This window comes from Xiphophorus maculatus, chromosome 5 (assembly GCF_002775205.1).
Source record: "Xiphophorus maculatus strain JP 163 A chromosome 5, X_maculatus-5.0-male, whole genome shotgun sequence".
NCBI lineage: Eukaryota > Metazoa > Chordata > Actinopteri > Cyprinodontiformes > Poeciliidae > Xiphophorus > Xiphophorus maculatus.
This window is the reverse complement of record NC_036447.1, coordinates 9,037,805-9,058,028: the sequence shown is the minus strand read 5'-3', so window position 1 is coordinate 9,058,028 and position 20,224 is coordinate 9,037,805. Positions and strand designations below refer to the sequence as shown.

Here is a 20,224-nt window from a genome sequence, read left to right as displayed (position 1 = left end):
ATATGCCCTGTCTCCTATTCATTACATACTGGAAAAGGGACGACACTTCCCAGTACAGTCTCCAGTTTTCTACCACAGAGACTTGAATGAGCCGTTGTCTGTTTTTCAGTAATTAATCATTAAAAAATTGAATATTTATGGAAATATTTGTTCCTTAAATTCTGATTTGAAACAAACTAGTAAATAATTGCAGCTGTTAAGGACATTCAAAGTATAATTTTAGTCACTCCTCCTCTGTTTCAAATCACAATAAACATTAACCATCATTTTAATACTGTGTAACTTAAGGTAAGGAAACCTCTCCTAAAGTTTAAATGACCTTACTCAGACTATCAGCATTAACAGGTAGTAATAAAGTTTTCTGAAGCCATCCAGCAGCACACTATGACAGCATAATCTGCTACCAACGAGAATGTAAAACTGTCAGTCTCAGATAAATTCATCAATGGCTGAGGTGATAACTCACTAAAGTTATAATTTGTCCTCCTCCTGCTGGGTACTAAGACAGACACAGGCCTTGTGCAGGGACTCTTAGACCCCGGAGCCCGTTGGCTGTAATTGCTTGTCAAGGGACAGACAGGGGTTTGACAGAGGCGTTTGTCATTGAAATTTGGCCGTTTCCAGCATTCATCCAGCTCTGATGGGATTTATTGGAATACACTCTGGCCTATTTGTCCCTTCATGTCTTAATAAAAAAATAATGTGGTTTTGAGGCATTTAATGTTGACACTTCTGTGAAAAGTTGGAACAACAGCTATCATGTGTTGATATGTCTCAATTAGGCAGGTTCCAGATTTAGGGTTTCAAGTTGTTAAGTTTATTTGAAGGGGCCTGCAAAAGACCGACATTACACTGTAATAAACATGACATAACAGCTGTCATGAACATGAAGGAGTCTTCAGAAATGTTTACGACTGTTGTGTCATTTGGTAAATAATGACACTTATTGGAACTTTTAGTGCAACTTTGTATTACAAGTGTCAATACTTACCAAATGACAGACTTTTAATGCAACTTTTAATGTAACTTTGCACTAAAAATGTCAATATTTACTGAATAATCCACTTGTAATGCAATGTTTAATGCAAAATGGCATTAAAAGTGTCATTATTTACCAAATGACATTTCATTACAACAGCCATAAATATTTCTGAACATTTCTTCATGTTCACAGCAAGTGTTATGTCATGTTTATGGGATTCAGTCATCACCACTGAATAAACATTGAAAGTCCATTTCCTTCCATCTAAGCAACTTAAAATTATTTATGAAAAGTAAAAGGTAAATGGATGTCCACACAAAGCCAGCCATCCATTCGTCCATTCATCTTTTAATTTCTGAAATCCACTAGTTAATTTCTTGGCTCATCTCTAGGCTAAATATATTATTAGATGGACATATTCATATAAACTTTATAAGAACTTTTGTCTTTATAAAATATACTAACGTAGCAGAATACTTGGAAAAAAATGTCAGAGTTACATAAAAAAAGTCAGTTGCCTAATTTGCTGACAAATGTATTTTAAGACATAAATATGTCACCCATCGGAAGGGACTTTTATGTCATTATCTGTATCATAATGAACAAAAATAAAACACAACACAACATTAACCATTCACAAATGTTGAGCCGATGAAGCTGCAAACTTTATGGTTGCCAGGCTCACTGTTTACTATGCCACCTGTTTATCCCCGTTCCTAGCTTTTTATTTACCTTCTGTCTTTCCTTCTGTGTTCTTCTCTCCTCTCAGTGCTGGGAGGTGTGGAGTCACGTGGTGTGCTGAGGAAGATCAGTGACATGTTGGAGGTAATTCTGAAGAGGATGGACACGCTGTCCAAACTCGACAACAGCTCAACGTCGGATGCAAGGCGCCTGGATGAGCTCAGCTCTGCTATCAACAGGTATGAAAGTTGCCTTATACCACAAGCATTTGGTGAAACTGTACTCAAATTTATAAAACATACACTAATGGTTATTAAATGAACAAAAAATATTTGTTTTGTTTTAAAAATGTCCAGCTTTGGCTCTGACTTCCTACAACAGCTCAGCAAAATCTAAGAGTAGCAAGTATTCTCTATGATATGTGACTTTTTTATTATTATTATTATTATTATTAGCAGAGCTCCTCTGTTTATAACACTTGGAAGCAAATAAAAATAACAATTTACAGCTAAAAGGCATAAAGCACAAGCCAAGATGAGAAAACAATGACAATGCAACTCAGAAAGTGACCAAAAGATATTTACCCTAAAACTCTTGGGGTATTTCTTTAACTCCAGTGAGTATTTCATGTTGTTGGGTAATTTTAATCAAATATTGTGACAACAGACTAAAAGGAGGCTCGTTATTTCTCTCCTGGTGCTGCTTGTTTTTTTATATACAGTCGATAGTCATGAAATTAGTAAAAAGAGCAAGGGGGAAATATGTAGGATACGTCAGAAGGTCATAAATCAAGGTTATTAGTAATCAACGCAAGGCAGGGTAGAGCGCCTCCTCTATCGTTGCTGTAACATGGCTGCCATAGGCTCATCATTCTTCACAGACCATGATTTTGAATTACACCACAACATGCTATTGATTTCTGCTCCCAGGATTTCACCTCAGATGTTGTCTTAAAAAAGTTAAAAAAAAGATATTATTGTCTTTTCCATTTTTATCCTGATCCAGCCACAGAAAATGGATAGCATATTCCTTTAAATCCAACCATGCTATGTTTAGTAACCTAGGTAGTGGATTGTTTAAAGTTTAAACCCGAAGATCCTACACGTGTATATAAATGTAGATAAAATAGACTCAATAAATTTCAGTCATGTTATTGTTTGATGTTTATAGATCATTCTGGGTCTAAATATCAGGTGGTTCAACTAGTTTGTTGCATCCCAGAATGGTGCTATTTTTTACTTGGTAAGCACTGCTGCAGACACAGATAGTCATTTCTTCCCTTACCCACTTCATATTTTACTGTATTAATTTAAGCCAATTTTTCCATGTAGCAAATGGTAGAGCAATGTTTGGAACCGACAGATGGATCCTACTCTTGACTTTTCAAAACATGATCACATAACTTAAAAGGGGCAACATAACACAAAAATAGCATATTTGCAAAATGGAATATGCCCAAATAATAAACTAAAATAAATTTTTCATAATACATAGTTTTTGTGAATTTGTCTTACCAAAGTCAAAATAAATTCAATAAATTGCACAGACCTTGTTTTAATCCATTTTATAATTTTAAACAACTCTGGGATTAACTGGGTTAAATCCCCTCACCTCACCCATTCTGTTAAATCAACCCAGTTTTAAATCGATCTATATTTGACTTCAGATTGGACTGTTGGACTAGTAACCCAAATTGGCTTGTTTTCCACCATGCACTTTTAGGGGTGTTATAGGAAGAGGACAAGAAGGACGCTTTAGTTACGTATAACAGGGGAAATTGGAAACATTTAGTGTTCAGATCATTTTTGAAAACTCACTGAATGTGCATTCAAATTATTATTAAAAAGATAAACCGGGATTTAAAAAAAAAAAGTAGTTAGAATTTGGATATGTAGTAGATGTTAATAAAACAAACTAAACAAACCTGATTGGAACACAACAAAAAAAACTAGACCAGGAAGAATGATCAAACTTTTACTCCAAACTAACATTGAAATCCGTAAACAATTGAATTAGAAAAGGACAAAAGAGAAGTTTAAGGTTGGACAACATAGGTTTTGTTTTGTGTCGTTAGAAATTGCACCTCTTTTTTTCGTTTACAAAATTGCCTCATGCATTCCTCTATTTCGTTTCGATCACTCTCATATTTGATTGTGGAAATTGCCCCCATTACGTCCCAATCAGGGCAGACAGGAAAGTCGTGCTGCTCCAGGCTCTTATCTAACTTCTCCTCCTTTCACTGCATCCACACCCAAACATCCTGTCTTCTCTGTCTAACATTTTCTTTATTCCAAATTTTGTTTTCAGACAGCCTAACTAAACTCAGCAGGTGTGATGTGATACACACTGACAGCAGCCCCTTTCGCTTCTTCAAACCTCGTTAAATGATCCTCGATAAGCACTCAGGTTCAGATCCGCGGAGAGGCGCCAGAGCGGAAAGATGGAACGATTAATATGGTCTGACGTTGGTGTTAACTGCAATCAATCTCTAGTAATGGGCTGTTTAATGCAGAGGAAGCTGTTCTCCTCTTGGGCCATTACAGAGAAGTAAGGATGTAATGGTCTGTTGTCAGTGAGCCGTACCAGCATGATGCATCCATGTTTTACTGTCCTGAAGGGATTTAGACTGGATTTAGGGTGAGCGCGGTAGAGAGTTATAGTCAAGCTGTAATTAGCTTTAAAGCAAACTTCAATCAATGATAATTACTTTATGACTTGACCATATCCACTGTGGATGTTAGACATGTTAGAATGTAATACTCATGGTTTGTTGTCTTTTTCTCAATGCATGTCTTTTTTGGTTTAATTCTCCTCTGTAATGGACCACAAAGAAAATTTGATTCAGACACAATACAGGAACCAGCAATTTAAAGCAAATGATTAATTTGATCATGATAACTTAATTGGTTCCACAAAAATAAAATCCACACAAGTAACATAAAGAAAACCAAGCAACACAAAATTCAATATTGACAATTCATCCATTTAGAATAACGCATTGACTTGGTTATGTTACTTGTGTGGATTTTATTTTTGTGGAATTATTGTTCCAGTTTTAAGTGTCCTGATATAAAATTTTGAACAGGTAATTTTTGATATTCGCAGTGTGAGAATGACATGGACGGTAGGATTTGCTTGACATCCCTTGAGACGAGCAGCTATGTTATCAAAGCAGAAAGTTTCCAAGTCTGTTCATTCATTCTGTCATTTACTTCCAGTCTGACACCCAGTCTGTTGGGATTTTTTAACATAGTTGGTCAAAACGTACAATAGTTATCTTCTTTACTCTCCCAACCATGACTGTCTCTCCTGTCTTCCCATCACCCACTTCTTATACTTCATTTCCAAACACCCATACAGAATACAGTGCAGCAGAGTGTGTGAGTATGCGTTTGTCAGGGGTAAGACTGACAAGGTACAAGTATGATTTTATTTTTTTTCCAGTGGGGAATGGTGCAAATGGAAAAGTAGAGATTTATGGAAATGTCTCAAATTCCAGGCCAGTCAGGAGTGCATTTACAGAAAGACACACTTTTGCACACATGCAGGGTGGGAGTCTCAGCTCTGTGTGAGCTTCATTGCTGCTGACACACTCCCATGTATCAGCGAATGAAACTTGATGTCTGAAGCCCCAGCCTGCGATTCGCCCACGGGGCAGCCACTCGTTAGAGCAGAAAACTGAGAGGAATAACAAGCCAGGGAGGGGGGCAGCAATGAGCCTGGGAAAATAAGCAAGGGAGATGAAAGCGCTGACAAAGATGCAGAGTTGATTCACTGTTTACTGTGCTATGAAAAAGGTTGGTAAGTCCCCCTTCAGGTGTACGCTCTCTAAAGATCAGTCTCTGTCCTTGAGCTTACCTATTCCTCCCCCTTAAGCACACAAGAAGGCTCAGTCAGTAACAACATTTATCCCAGAGGGCTTCTTTCCACAGCACCGTGCTCTTTCTCATGAATTTACTGCAGGTACTCGGGTAAGAAACGACTTGTTTTCTTTTTGACAGTATATACAAGCTCTGTGGATTTAATCTTTTAGGTTTACAAACAACATCTTAACTTCTGAACATTTCAAGGAACGCTGAACAATTCACCCACTGGAAAAAAAAAAGAAAAAAGGAAGAGTGACACAATTTCAAACCGGCCAAAAAAAAGATGACCAACCTAAACTGGCAGGTATGACAAGAAGAGCATTTCTAAAATGTTTGTCTGCTGGGATACTATTTTATATTTTATAGCCAGTCGCTGCAATTGGTTTTTCAGTGGCATTATTAACTGAACTGGCACATAAATTAGTACAATTAACAATGACACTGAAAAGTAATTATTTTCTGCTCTCTGCAAACCTATTTAGTTTGCTACTGTACTTGGATAAATTCAGAATAAAGTTGCTAAAACCTTATCAACTTTTGTCATCAAACAAATCAAATCTGAAATAGGTAATGAAACATGGCTCAAAGAGAATATGTTTTAATCACAGTCACTTTTGAAGTACTATGAAGTGCATGTACTTTAAAAGTCCTGATTTTATTAAATCCCAATGCATGCTGACTAAACTTCTAATTTTGTCAATAAATTAAAAATGTTGTGCTGTTTTTTTTAGTGTCAGACACTTTGGTCACTGGAAGCAACAAAGGGTTATAAACAACATTATGGTTTTCCTGTGAACCAGCTCTGTGTAAACGAGGCCTGAAATGTCACACAGTTGAAACCTTTCTTTTGTTTTCCAGACTGACTAAAGAAATACTGCAGTTCACATTGCTGAACTATAATGCCGGTACCAGTAGAAACGTTTCAAAAACCAGTGTGCACCCCTGCTAGTTGTGGGCAAGTAAACTGCTAGCTGTGTTACAGAGATCAGAAAAAGTGAGCTTAATGAATGATTTTTTTTTCTTTGCTATCATTCTTTGCCTTGCGGATAAGGCACTTTTTGCCCAGAGGATTTTGTTTGATAATTTTCTTCCCTAAGCACTGCTGTTTCATTAAGCAAAATCTGACAAAAACAGAAAGAAAAACACAAGGAAGTATAAACACTTGGTTTTGTTGTATTTTTACTGTATAACTCAAGTTAACATCAATTTTCTCAAGCTGTTACTCTTCCACTAAACACCCATCATCTTCCTTCCTCATCTACATACATTCTGCCATTTTAGTCTTTCTTCTTCGCTCTTCCATGTTAGTCCCATTTGCAAAAGTACTAACTGTCTACAGTCATCAAAAGGAAGGGAGCTTTACAGCATAAGGCATGTAACAGTGGGCCATCAAATATGCATAATCTTGTATTTCTTTGATCCCAATCATTCTCTAATGTTTCAGTCAAGCCGTTTTGTTGGCTTCCACACGAATGCACACAGGATTCATTTATTTTATCATTCCTCCAAAAACAAAATTCCCCCTGGTTTTTGTTGCTGCTGTTGGTTGATCTAGTTCCTTTTATTTTCTGCCAGTTTATATTCCTGTTCACAATCCAAGTATGTTTCTGGCTTCTGTTTTTGCCCTATTTCGGCCCCGTTGTGAAATCTCCATCTTTCAGTCTTTTAATCTGTTTCTCTTCCTTTATGGCTCCCTTTTTAACTGACTCTTTTATGGAGTCAGATGAATTTACACTGCAGCAGACCATAAACATGAGATTAGAGGGTGACACTCCAGAGAGTCCATTTGGCACAAATTCCTGTCAAGGAAAGTTCAAAAGTGACACTGGGTGATCACCTCAACGTGCAAAGGTTTTGTCCTTTGAGAAAAATACACAATTGGTTTCGCAGTAATTTGAAACTTGAAACTCTTTGAAATGTTGTTAGGAATAGCATAAATGTTTCACTTTTGAAAAACTAATTTCACTCCTGAAAGTGCCGCGCTACATATTTGACACAGAGAATAACATTTATACTTCTGTTGTTAAACTAAAATGCTGTTGGACAAAACAAAAAATGAGTAAAGTTAAGGAAATCCACTTACTGACATCAAGTGTTATGGTTTTTATTTTGGCTTTCGCCCCATTTAGTATTTAAATGTGCTGGGATACTATTTTATATTTTATAGCCAGTCACTGCTGTGCCTTTGTGCTCTCCATTCATGCACATCCTGGAACAAGTCAACCTGGTGAAGAGAAGAGGGACTTTTCCTAAACCTCAGCATGGGAGATGTATAGTTTCTGAGGAAAATACACTTGGGGAGCATGGAGATTGGATAACACATTAGGAAAAAGAATGGCAGACCGGATATCAGTGGGATTGTGATTTATGGAGATTATGGGGATAAAGTTGTTGTGTTGGTCCCAAACCCCCAAAAACGTTCTCGCTTAAAAAATGTAAGTTCACATGGAGTTTTATACTGCTGGACGTAATCAGTTTTAGACCCAATTTTTGAGGGATAGACTGATCAATATGATAGCATATCACATGCCAAATCTTTCTCATTAACAAAAAAAGAAAAAAATCTTTAATATATTTTTTCCTGAAAACGGTTGGCTCTTCTTCAGGTTGTAAAATAACTTGAGTTTGTTGTGCAAATGATACTTTGGGCCATTGCAGACAAATTTTAGACTTTTCTGACTGGTGCTCACGTACAGTAACATAATTTGTGTCTGATCCTAATCATAACCATTACGTGTTTAAACATAACCTAATCTTAATCTAAACTTAATTGAAACTTTAAGCCCAATCCCTGCGGACACACCAATCTTATTATGTGACTGGGAATTCTCCCATTCTAAAAGGGAAAAAGAAACCGTTATAAAAGTCAATTTCTCTTTCACGCTCCAATAGTGTACAGTCTACATCTGCCAAAACTAACACAACCAAATCGATTGGAATGATGCAGAGACAGAGAGAGACAGAGAGGAAACAAACTAATAGGAAAAAAGGAAAAAGCAACCATTTAGAGACATGAACTCATGAACATAATATCTGTTGACCTGTAACTATTTTCTCCATGTTTCTGTGTTTTCATGTGTGTTGCAGGTTTCAACCAGCTGGCCTGGTGGAGAGGATCCAAGCTATAGCTCAAAATGTTTCTAACATGGCCATCAGAGTGGAGCAGATGCTGCAAAGTAGCATGATGCAAGGGAGAGGTACAGTATAACTCTGATATTGCTTTACAATCATTTTGTCTGAGCTTTTACTCCCTCGATCGAAATTAATACTGTAAATATCAAATTGTTTTAAATACGGTAGTACAAATTGATATCAATGAAATCAGATCAGCTTTAAAGCTTTTGGAAAGCCACAATAAGTTTGTACATTTTATGTAATAGCTGGATTAAAAAACTTCACACTATAACATTTGAGAGAAAGAAATCTGGTTTTATATCTCACTCTTGAATAAACTCCCACTCATTTTTAATGGTGTGTACCAACACTGAGTTTCTAAGGTCTACACACACTCCTCTCTGTATTTACAGCCTTGCCTGTTGGGGATGACTCAGCAAATTTTGACATTTGTTTTTGCAAAGCTTTAACAATTGTTTTAAATGATTGTTTGCACTGACACCACAATTATTTTTTTAGTGACAAAAGTAAAACACTATCTGTATATTTTCCTTTAATTCATATAGCAGCAGGCTTTCCAGTGACCAATTATTGACAAATATATTTAGTTATGGTACGGGAAGTGAAGTTGGTTGGTGCTTTTGTGCAGCAAAAAAGTGCTGTGTAAGTCAAACTTAACCGAATCAAATGTCCCTTTGATAAATCTGTATTTGTTTAGTTTTGATGTTTTTGTCTTCCAAAAAGAAGGCAGAATAGGTTTTTCCAAACACATCATTTTTCAATCCAATTTGTGGACATTTTGTTATTCTAAATTAGGTTTTGTTTACATGTATGGTAGTATAGATTCATCGGATGGATGAAGTGGCATTGCAACGATTCAAATTGGTGGACTGGAGCAAGACTGGGTACAGACTTTTCAATTCAGCAATAATTCAGGTTTTTTTTTATTTATTTTGCATCAAATGCACAACAAACATAGTTTTAGTACATTTTACAAAAACAGCATTAAGTTTATCGACAGAAACATAATCCATTCAGGCCAATCATACAGAAAGGTTCAAAGTTAGTTGCATATTTTCCATTTTGTAATTGTAGATATGAAATATCTGAATGTCCTTACTGACCCAAAGTGAACCTGAGTTTCTATAGTTTCATATTTGTCTCCACTTTTTGATTGATGCTTATCATTACACACAGCACCTCTTAAATATTATAAAGACCAGTCAAAGTTTTAGAAGACAGATGTGTATGCAGCCAGCAAAACAATCAATAAAGCAGCGCCTCAGAGGGGCATACAGGTAGCTAAAAATTGCAATGTGAAAACAATTAAGAAAAACAAGCAGAAAAAATCCATACTACATATTAACACTACTGCTTATCTGGAAAAACAGTAAGTTTGCTCTATAATCTTCCCCAAAGAAAGCATAAAATGCCACGGCTCACAGTTGTCCTTTGCTGTGCTCAACTTGAAGTCAAGCTGGATTTGTGCACAGCTGTCAGCTTTGGTTAAAGAAAAACTAAACTGTCACTGTTACTCACAGCAGACGAGGGAGACTTGCAACAAGTCACAGGTGTCTTTCCAACTGTTCATACCTGTATACTGATCCTAAAGAAGCATGGTAGAGCATTCTGTTATCACAGAGTTTAATACCCATTTACAGCACAACACATCTACTTACTGTCTCACTGACATAGAAAGGAGAGCAGCTTTAGGTAGATAATGTTCCAGCATGACCTCCTATGCATAGGAGGTTTCTAAACTATTTTCACAGAAGTTTTAATTACAGCTGTATTTAATTATCAGTATGAAAAACCATGCAAGAAAATTGGATTTCAGGAAAATCTGGACTTGAGCATCAAAATCTCTTCTAAGTCTAACATAAATGTCCTATAAAATGTGTTTTTACTTCTAGACCCCCCAAAAATCATTACACAAACATTTATCCAAAATTCTTATTTTGTGCTGCAAAAAAAATCTGATTAAAATGATTAGGTGTTGGCAGGGTTTATTGATCATTGATTACATCTGACAGTGTGTCTTTTGTGGGGTGCTGATCATTATTTGTCATTTTCACACTATTTAAGTTTAATATTTGTTGGCACCCAAATGTTTTTGGGGCTCCAAATGTAATATTTCATATTTCCCATGTGTTAATATCTACTCACCATGGGGGTGCTTTGTACACTCTTTTCCATATTTTACTCATACTCTGCTGCAACAAAATGTGATTATGTGACTCCAATTAAAAGTAATTAGGTCACAGTCTATCATACAGAGTTGACTGGCCTAAACGAAGATCAGGGCACTTAATTAAGTTAGTGTGTATGATAAAGTCCTTATAAAATTAAACATACAACTTTATTAATTTATTCACAAGATTTGAAAATTTTTTATATCTCCATAATCTCATAAAATATGCAAGGATTGCATTAATGTGTGTAATATCACCATTCATTTATGTCAATAATATATTTCTTCTCATGGATGGAGGCTCAGAGGTTGGCCACACTGGATGCATATTTTATTTGTTGAAGTGCTAGAGCTAACAAAGTCTGTCTAAGAAATAGTTTTAAATGAAAATGATTCAGCAAAATAATGGGCATAGAAATTCTATGCAAATGTTAAATACATAGCTTTGAAATGGATTAAATGGCAAATTTGGTTGCAAATTGGTTACAAATGGTTACAAATTTAAGGCACAATTTGCTGTAGCACTTTTAGTAAATCACCAAAAATAAGATACATTGACATTGCTTTTATCTTATCTTCTTTCTCAACATTTTTAGTCAAAACTTAAATAACACTGAAAAGAATTTCCTCCCCCTCTCCTTTGCTGTTTCTCTTCGGGATAACTCTTTACTTGCATAAATTAGAATTACGTCTCCTTTTGTTTTCCCCTGCTGCGTCTGCGGAGACAATAGCGCACGGCAAAATGAAAATACTGCTCCTTTCTCTAATCACAAATGAATTGAAATCCTGCTGGCAGACTTTATTATCATACAGCTCAGTGGCAGTTTATTCATCTCGTGCCTTGGCATGTGGGAGAGGAAGCAGAGAGGGAGTTGGAACGCGCGGTTAAAAATTTCCCTTTTCGTGTAATGGCTCGCAGGGACAGGACTAAAGCCTTTATCTAGTTAAATGACCACATTTTCACTTGTTGCTGTTGTAATCATATTTGCAGACACAGTGAGTCTCTGTGTGTGTTTTCAGTCACAGGAGAGAAGCCACGGGGAAGACTTGTGTAGAGGAATTTCTCTTTTTCATCAAGCAAATGGAAACAGACAGAATCTGAGACAAAGGAAAGTTGCCGGTTTAGAGAGACAAGAGAGAAGGGGTAAAAAGGATGGAAAACACTGAGGATGAGGATGATGAAGCATCAAGATGAGTCCAAGTCTGTCTCTGTGACTCTGCCTCTGTTTTACTGGCATCAGCTGCAGAAGAGCAGTTAACTAAGTCAGTGAAGCAATTAATGCAGTGGCCGCAGTCTAAGTGTGCAGACATAATTGTTGGTGAAACGCCTGCAACAGCTGGCAGCAGCAAGACTCAATATCTAATGGTAGGCCTTGTGAATAGTGAGTAGAAGAGACAATTCACAGAAGTAGGAAGATTTTCAAGACCTATGTCACTGTGAATTATAATGTTAAAGAAACATTGCTACTTTTTTGGTAACATCATTCATAAGCCAATTACATTTTTTGCAGCTACAGTCTTTAATATATTTTAATGAGGTTTATGTTACAAAGTGACACAAAGTAGTGCTTAAGGTTAGATAATCTTTTGATAGTACAACTACAGTATTTATTGCTTCAGTTTAAAGCAGAGTTATGTCATAAAACAATATCAAAGTCTTTCTCCTTGTAATGGAAAGCATATGGTTCAGGTGCAAACTTGCCAAAATATGCCTATCCACCTAAACTACATGCAGAGCATGAAGAGGCCCTCTCCAAAATGACTCTGAAGGAGCTGTAATAATCCACAGCTCTGTTGGAAGAATCTGTTGACAGGACAACTATTATTCATGCACTCCATGAATCTGGTCTTTATTAAATAACAAGAAAAAGTCATTGTTTGAAGAAAACAATGAGATATCACCTCCATAGTTTGCAAACACCAATGCTGCGTGCTAGAAAACCAATGCAGCATGTAACCGTGGACACCTCATCCCCACACTGAGGCGTGGTGGTGAGAGCATCTGATCTGAGTTGATAGAAGAATGGAGCTAAAGATGGTTTGATCCAAGATACAGATCTGTTAGAGGCTAAAAAGTAGCTTAAAACTGGTGTCAAAAGTGGGTTAATCCAGGTTACCATTTCCAGTTGTGCACCACTTTTTGTCAGTCTGTCATGTAAAATCCAAGGGAAGTTTGTGATAAAGAAAAATATCAAGTATTTCAAGGTATGTGTGTGTTTTCTAAGACTTAGTATTCACTATATGCAATACTCAGAATTATGTATGCAATGTTTATAGTAGTCAAAAATATACTATTCTTCAAGAAATATTTGTTTCTATAAATATTCAGGTGGATGATAAACGAGCTGATTAATAATATCAAGGATTGATTGGCTTCACAGGAGACTGAATTTTTACAGGGAAGTCTGACCAAAGCAAGAACTGAATATGAACCCATAAACAGCAGCATTTAATTTAAAAAATAGTTTGCAGCTCAACTTTTACTCTGTTACTTCTCAGTAAATAGCTTAAGCTGATTCAGGCCTGGCCTTCCACCAAAGCAGCATCAGGATTTTATGAACAGGTCTCTGTTTTCCATCTGAAGGAAGAATTTCTCTCTGTGTTTCTTTCAGTGCTGAGAGATGGCACAGCGAGCCAGTGTGAAGTGCCAAGGGACAGCCGCTTTCCAGAGTGCCCTGGAAAAGTGGATGTAAGTTCATACATTATAGTGCTTTTTATAATTTCTGCATCACTGTGCATTGGTCAAACAATGTCGTAGAGACTGATGATGTCACAACCCAAGTAAAGATGACGCTCTAGAATATTGTTGTCTTTCTAACTTTCAGTTTTATTTTGTTTTGCCTTTGTCCTGACCAATGTTTGGTGTCCTTGTGACCTGATTTCACTTCAATCTGCCTTTGACTGACGTCATCATATAGGCCACCAATTGTTTAAATTGGTCTGTTTGTAGGTACAGAATAATTTTCTGATTTAGGCATGTCCACTTTCTCTCTGTCCGTCCTCCAGTGGATGCGTGCTCGGTGGACATCGGACCCTTGCTACGCCTTCTACGGTGTCGATGGTTCAGACTGTTCTTTCCTCATCTACTTGAGTGAAGTGGAGTGGTTCTGCCCCCCATTGCCCTGGAGGAACCACACAAGCACCCCCACTCAGCACACACAGCAGACAAAATCCCCCAAGAGACAAGTAAGGACACCACTCCCAAATAGCAGCCAGAAATTGTACTCAGTAATCTGCTACAGAGAGTTTTAAATAAGCTTTAAATGACAAATATATTCAGTTATAATAACATCATGTGAAGACTGCCAGATGCTGGCTGAAGATCAGTAAATTCAGAAGTGATTTTGGTCGACGTACCACATCAGTGTAGCAGGAAACACAGCTGCTTACACACTATCCGAAAGCTGCAACTGACATTATGGCTTTATGCTGCACATTCAAAAGAATGACACTGAATACTTGATATGTGGCTTACTATTGCTGGGTTTCAGACACGTGACCCAGATGACGCGCGAAATTCAGATGGAGCTCCGGAAGTGGATTTCTCCAGTTCAAAACAAAGTAAAATTGATCACGAAGAGAACGCTAATGGCCTATGTCATGTCCTCAACCTCCATCGCCTTGTTGGAGTCGACATTCAGATAAACTCCTCTCCAAAATGACCACACAGACAAGAGTGCTTACGTTGACTCTTTACTGAAGCCAGTTGAAGTAGGGTAAAACTGAGAAATAAACATACAAACTTTCAGAAATAATACACAGTAGCAAACAATACAGCACATAAAAGTACAACAAATTTGCTCCAGAGAAAATAATTAGCTCAAGGCTGTAAAAGTTCTTATAAAAGAAATATTGCTTTATACAAATGGCTAAATTATTCTTAGTCAACAAAATATTGAAAAATTGAATACATACCAACAGTGCTTTCAAAGACCAACTAAATCGAAGTTTCAGTGTTACTAAGAGCAAACCATGCTTCGTCTTCTCCTGCCTGGTCTGCTTTTTATGACATCATCAAAAACGGCACTCTTAAATGTAGTACATAAATTCCACCACTAGATGGCAACAACTAAGCACTTCTGCAGTATAAATCTGTGAAATGTCAACAACTGGCATGCAACGGCACACCCTAAATCAGCTGAAACAGACAAGGCATCTCGAAAAAATACGCGTATAATTAGGATATGATCCGTATTATCCCGGTAAAAAAAAAGTTATAAAAGATTTCTCTTATAATCTTGAGGATTTACCAGGTGTCGAGGTGATCCACATAACTAACTAAACTAACTATCTGGAGCTGCAAAGTTCATATTATACGACAAGCCAGAAGAAAGTTTTCAAAAGCCTGGAGAATACAATCATTTAGTTTCGATTGGGTCAAGCATTTAGGATCAAAAGAAGAATTAAATGGCTGTCGACTTGTTTCTGCCGGGTGAGAAGTGAGTTGTGCTATTTTAAGTACTTATTCTAAGATCGCTAACAACGAACTAACCCATGTTATTTCTATGAGCTTCGATCTCATGGTAAATAATTTATTTAGCTTTTCTAAGTTCAAATTCATGCTGGCGTTGTACATTGATGTTGAGTCGTTGTAGGACCTGCATTCAGGTCCAATGTAGGTCAACGATTCGCTCCCCATGTCTGGCCATGAATATAGTTCGTGTCCAGACACGAACTATTTCGGTGAATAGTCACAGCTCAGTGAGACTGTATGGCTGTGTAGGTTATATTTAACTCATTTAGCTTCTTTTTTTAGCTTGAAAGTCCCACTGAATAAACATTATATTTTCTGTCTGGGACTCGGCACTGAGCTAGCTGCTAACAACATTAGCACTCTGAGGACAAGCGAACTAGGGCGTAAAAATAATATATCTTACCTTACATATGAATGCTTGTCTTTCCAAGTAACTGTCCAATAAATTACAATTAAAGATGCGATCATTACCTGTTAGAAAGTGGGCGCTGCAAACTCTGCCATTGTTAGTTTTCACACCGCCTATTTTTAGCTGTAGATTGTTGATCCACTTTTCTCCTCTTTTTTCTGTAAGTTTTTTAAAAGTTAACTCCCTTGTGACCAACTACCTTCGAAATACGAAAATAACGTTTATCTTTCTCTCTATTAGAAGGGTTGGAACAACTGCACAGAACAGAGACTTTAGACATTTTGATGCTGGATCAACGGAAATAAATGGGCTGCACTTACTTCCTGCCCTCCGTCTGCATTGGGTGACGTTGATGCTACATCATCTGAAACCCAGCAATATTAAATTTTAAACATGTTATTGAAAGGGTCTGTCACTAATAAACCAGAAAACAAACTTTTTCTTCTGACTTTGCAACTTAATCAAATGGAAAACTTACTTTAATCTTAAAAAAGAGTTTGGACCACTGAGGAACAGTCCAGTTCTGTTCCTCAGGGAAAACACTTCTGACATCTCTAGTTAAGCAGGTTTAACACAAGAGATGTGACAGAGGTAGCTCATTTTCTCGATGCATCTCTGTGTGATGGCTCTCTAAGCCCTGACTCCAGTCACAGCACCCACCAAACTCAGCAGTTATCCCTGTTTGTGCATCTTTGCATACCACACATTTTCCCTTCCATTTATTTAGTTGGATTCACACTGTGAATAGCCCTTTTTTTGGCAATCGCATTTTAGGACTGAGCCTCTGTGTGGAGGATGCCCATGACTGTCTGCTGGACAACTGTTAAGTCAGCAGTCTTCCCTGTGATTATGTAGGCAGTATAAATTACTCCTTTGATAAAACTTACTTTTTTAATCATATTGGTAATCACATTTTCTTAAAATGAGAATTTAGGGGGAGGGGGTTAGCTGTATGCAAAGGAAATCAAAACTGTGATATCAGTTTTGCTTTCTGAAATGAATCATTGAAATATATTGCTTTTTAATTTATTTAAATGCTTCTGCAAGGTACACCACTAAAAGTTTAGTTTATTTTGGTGCCTTTTAAAAAGCATTGCCAGAAATTGTGAAATGTTTCTTGTTTTTTTAACCTTACATCTTATGACATCTCTCTTCGGGCTTGTTTTTACTAAAAACTGGAAACTAGTGCCCATTGAGAACGATTTCATTGACACATATATTTCATTAACATACCAACTTAGAGAAAGGAAGTTGTAACTTATGCATTGTCACATTCAAAATCCTAAATATCCACATAACCCCTAGAAGCTGCTGTGTTGTTATATTAAAGCCATTTTTTGCCAACAAAGTTTGCATATTCCTTGTAATCATCATACCCACACAACCATCTGCTCAAATTGTCCAAACTAAGGCCTGGCATTAGCATTTCAGCACAATCTTCCCTAAAAAATAAAACAATCTGTCTCTGCAGAGAAATTCATCAATGCTAAAAGAAGCTAATTATATAGTACCAATCAAACGAGGTTGAGTCCTTTTCATCTGAAGATGCTCTAGAGTAATAAGAGGATGAGCAGTCTGACCTCACGACTACATAACGGTTAACCTTCTTCTGAGCCTGTTTGCTCACTGTTAATTAATACAGGCTGGATCTGCATCATCTTCATTATCCTCCCCCCTCTTTTTATTTCCCTCCACATTAACTTTGAGGTCAAAGACCAGATTAGCGCCATCCTTCTACACATATTAACACAAACACCCAATGTTAGCCAATTCCAAGGTCATATCCATCTATCTCTTTGTTGAAATAAAAAAATCTTATCTCTTGGCTACTAATACAAATTATCTTTTTATTAAAGCAACAAAAAGCTCTGCACCTTATTGCTGATTCAAATTATCTCAAACTTTTTAAATAAACTGCTATGGATGTAGACATTGATTTGCCAGACAGTTTATTACATATACTAATGCTAGATCCACTTCTGCCTGTAGACCTAAAGTTGAAACCAGATATTTACATACACTGAATAAATCACTGTTTAAAGTTAAATCGGACCAAACATTTCTGGTTTTAGTTTAGTTAGAATTACCAAAATTATTTCTGCTTTCTAAATGCCAGAAAACGTGGTGCCATGATACTGAATAAATATCTGTTAACTTTTGAATTTGAGGAAAGTTACAAAAAAAGTAAAAAATGGCCTTGCCAAGTTTTCTGACATTTAGCAAATTCCTCCTACTTGATATCACCTATTGCTGTAGCCCATCTGCTTTAAGGTTTGATGTGCAGCCAGAAAAAGTTATTTTGTCGTCTCAAACCAGTCTACACATTCTCCTCGCACATCAATAAAATATTTTCCTCCATTCAACTCCTTCTCACCATGATATTTTAAACCTTTTCCAATAAAACTCGGAGAGGGTTGTGGGTGGAAATCATGAGAGATCTGTAGTTTCTTGAATGCTAAGACGAGCACGTCTGAATTGTCTTTGTTCACCTTTCTGATTTTTGGAATAACATTGGTTTTGTCTCATCTAATTGTCTAAATGCATTGAGTTTCTTTAATGTGATTAGCAGACTAACTGTTTCTGTTATCAAGCAGTTCAACAGGTGGATGTAATAAAGTTTGTAGATAGTCTGCAGTAGTGCTTCTCTGTTTCATTCATTTAGTTAATCTTCTACATTGCATTGCAACACGAATATATGATGAATAGGACAAAAACGTATTTCAGTGCTGATCATGTCATTTTTGTCATAATTATTGCATATTCACTAAAGTGTGTTCAAAAGGTTTAGCATAGTGTCAGAGAAGATGAAACTTAGAGTCTCCTTTCCTCCAGGTGACCCGAATAGCTGCATTGTGGATTACAGTACTCTTGGGTATGGGACTGTGCCATGGTTCTGTTCCGCAGAGAGAAATCTTGACTGTTTATAGCTTTAGTTAATAAAAATGCATGGGATTGTGTTGAGACATCTCTCCATATTTTTCAGTGACAGGGGAAACTAAAGCTGCCAAGTGAGCAAGGTCACATTCTCCCTTGAAATAATTCTCTAATGTTTGGTGGAAAGCGACTGCCTGTCTCTCTCTGCTGAAATGAGAATCATGTGGCCAAATGGTTCATGCTTTATGGAATTGTCATTGTATAAAGGAAGATTTACCTTGAAAGACTACAATAACTATTATTTTCACTGCTTTCTTGGCTGAAGATTCAGCACTTCACAGATGAAAAGTATAATATTTCCAGGTTCTGTGGCGCTTTCAGCATTTGTAACCTAACTTTTACCACTTATGCCTCATTTATTGTTTCATTTAATCTAATTTACATAATTTTCTCAGGCTGCCTTCCGCACAGACCTTTCTGTTCTGCTGGATCAGGTCGGCGGTGGAAAAGAGTCTCTTAGCTTCATGAAGCGCAGAATCCGACGGCTCGCACAGCAGTGGGCAACGGCTGCAAACCATCTAGTTGCCAAACTTGGACAACGTTGGAGGGACCAGAAGAAGGTGAGACGCTAGATAAAGTTCAGTGCACTGGGACTGATTACACTGTACACTCCTGGATCTCCCATGTTAATTTCTGTCAACTCATTAATTCTGGAGTAACCAGGCTTAGCTTAGCTGACCCAAATCCTCTCATGCAGTTCTCACAGAGAGGCTGTGGATCCTTTCACAAAAAACGTCAAGACATTATTATGTCGCCTTTTTGCCGTCTACATTTGTTTCATAAGAGCAAGAGAGTTAGACATCAGTCCACCTCTTGTACGCCCCCAAGTCGCCAAGCGAGGTTTTTAACATGCCCACATCAGCTGACTTCTTTACAGGTCAAAGACCAATCCAGTGATGACCCACTACAGGGCTTAAAATATTAGCAACACTCAAAATCCTTTCAGACATGTTAGGTAGAAAGGTGAGTTATACAATTTGAATTTGAAGCATATACTTGCTCAATACCTGGATAACTTCACTTACTTTGTCTGCCATTATTGTTTTGAAAAAAGAAAAATGGCATAGGGAGAGTCAGGACACAGATTTTATGCGTGCTGCTGTCCCACCGGCTTGTTATTTGAAAACCACAAATATGTGGGATATTGCCAATTTAACTCATGTTTTTGAGTTGCCAGAGGTCATACGTGGCTTGTCTTTGCGGGTTTGCGACAGAAATGAGTTGTGAAAGAGGCTTAGGATTACTGAAGCCAACACCATAGAATTGGACATAGAGAGAGATGGTAATAGTGCTTCACCACTACACTGATGTATGTGTTATTCACAGCGACTGGAAATACACAGTATAGCCTCTGTTATGTTGGCACCACAAACATTCATGTGACATTGCTGTTTGTGATGTGAAAGAAACAGGCACACTTCTGTCCGAGTCTTCCTTTAGTTAGTTCAATAGTAACAATAGTGGTTCTTGTCCTTTTGATTAAAATCTTTGCTGCAGTACATTTCACTGCAATGAGATCTTATGACTCCCTATCTGACGATGATAAAACGTGGAAGTGTTTCTCGTTTAGGGA

General features: G+C 37.1%; 1 protein-coding gene across 2 annotated transcripts in view; it reads left to right on the top strand.

Moving 5' to 3' along the window:
• Window positions 1-20,224, top strand: part of LOC102232182 (alpha-1,6-mannosylglycoprotein 6-beta-N-acetylglucosaminyltransferase B-like) — a 117,564-nt gene that overhangs the window by 33,120 nt on the left and 64,220 nt on the right. For both annotated transcript variants that reach the window (XM_023333074.1, XM_014476137.2), the window contains exons 3-7: window positions 1,752-1,902; window positions 8,617-8,726; window positions 13,447-13,523; window positions 13,841-14,020; window positions 19,047-19,211. In XM_023333074.1, the coding sequence (XP_023188842.1) occupies window positions 1,752-1,902; window positions 8,617-8,726; window positions 13,447-13,523; window positions 13,841-14,020; window positions 19,047-19,211 (683 nt within the window). The remainder of the gene's footprint in view (window positions 1-1,751; window positions 1,903-8,616; window positions 8,727-13,446; window positions 13,524-13,840; window positions 14,021-19,046; window positions 19,212-20,224) is intronic.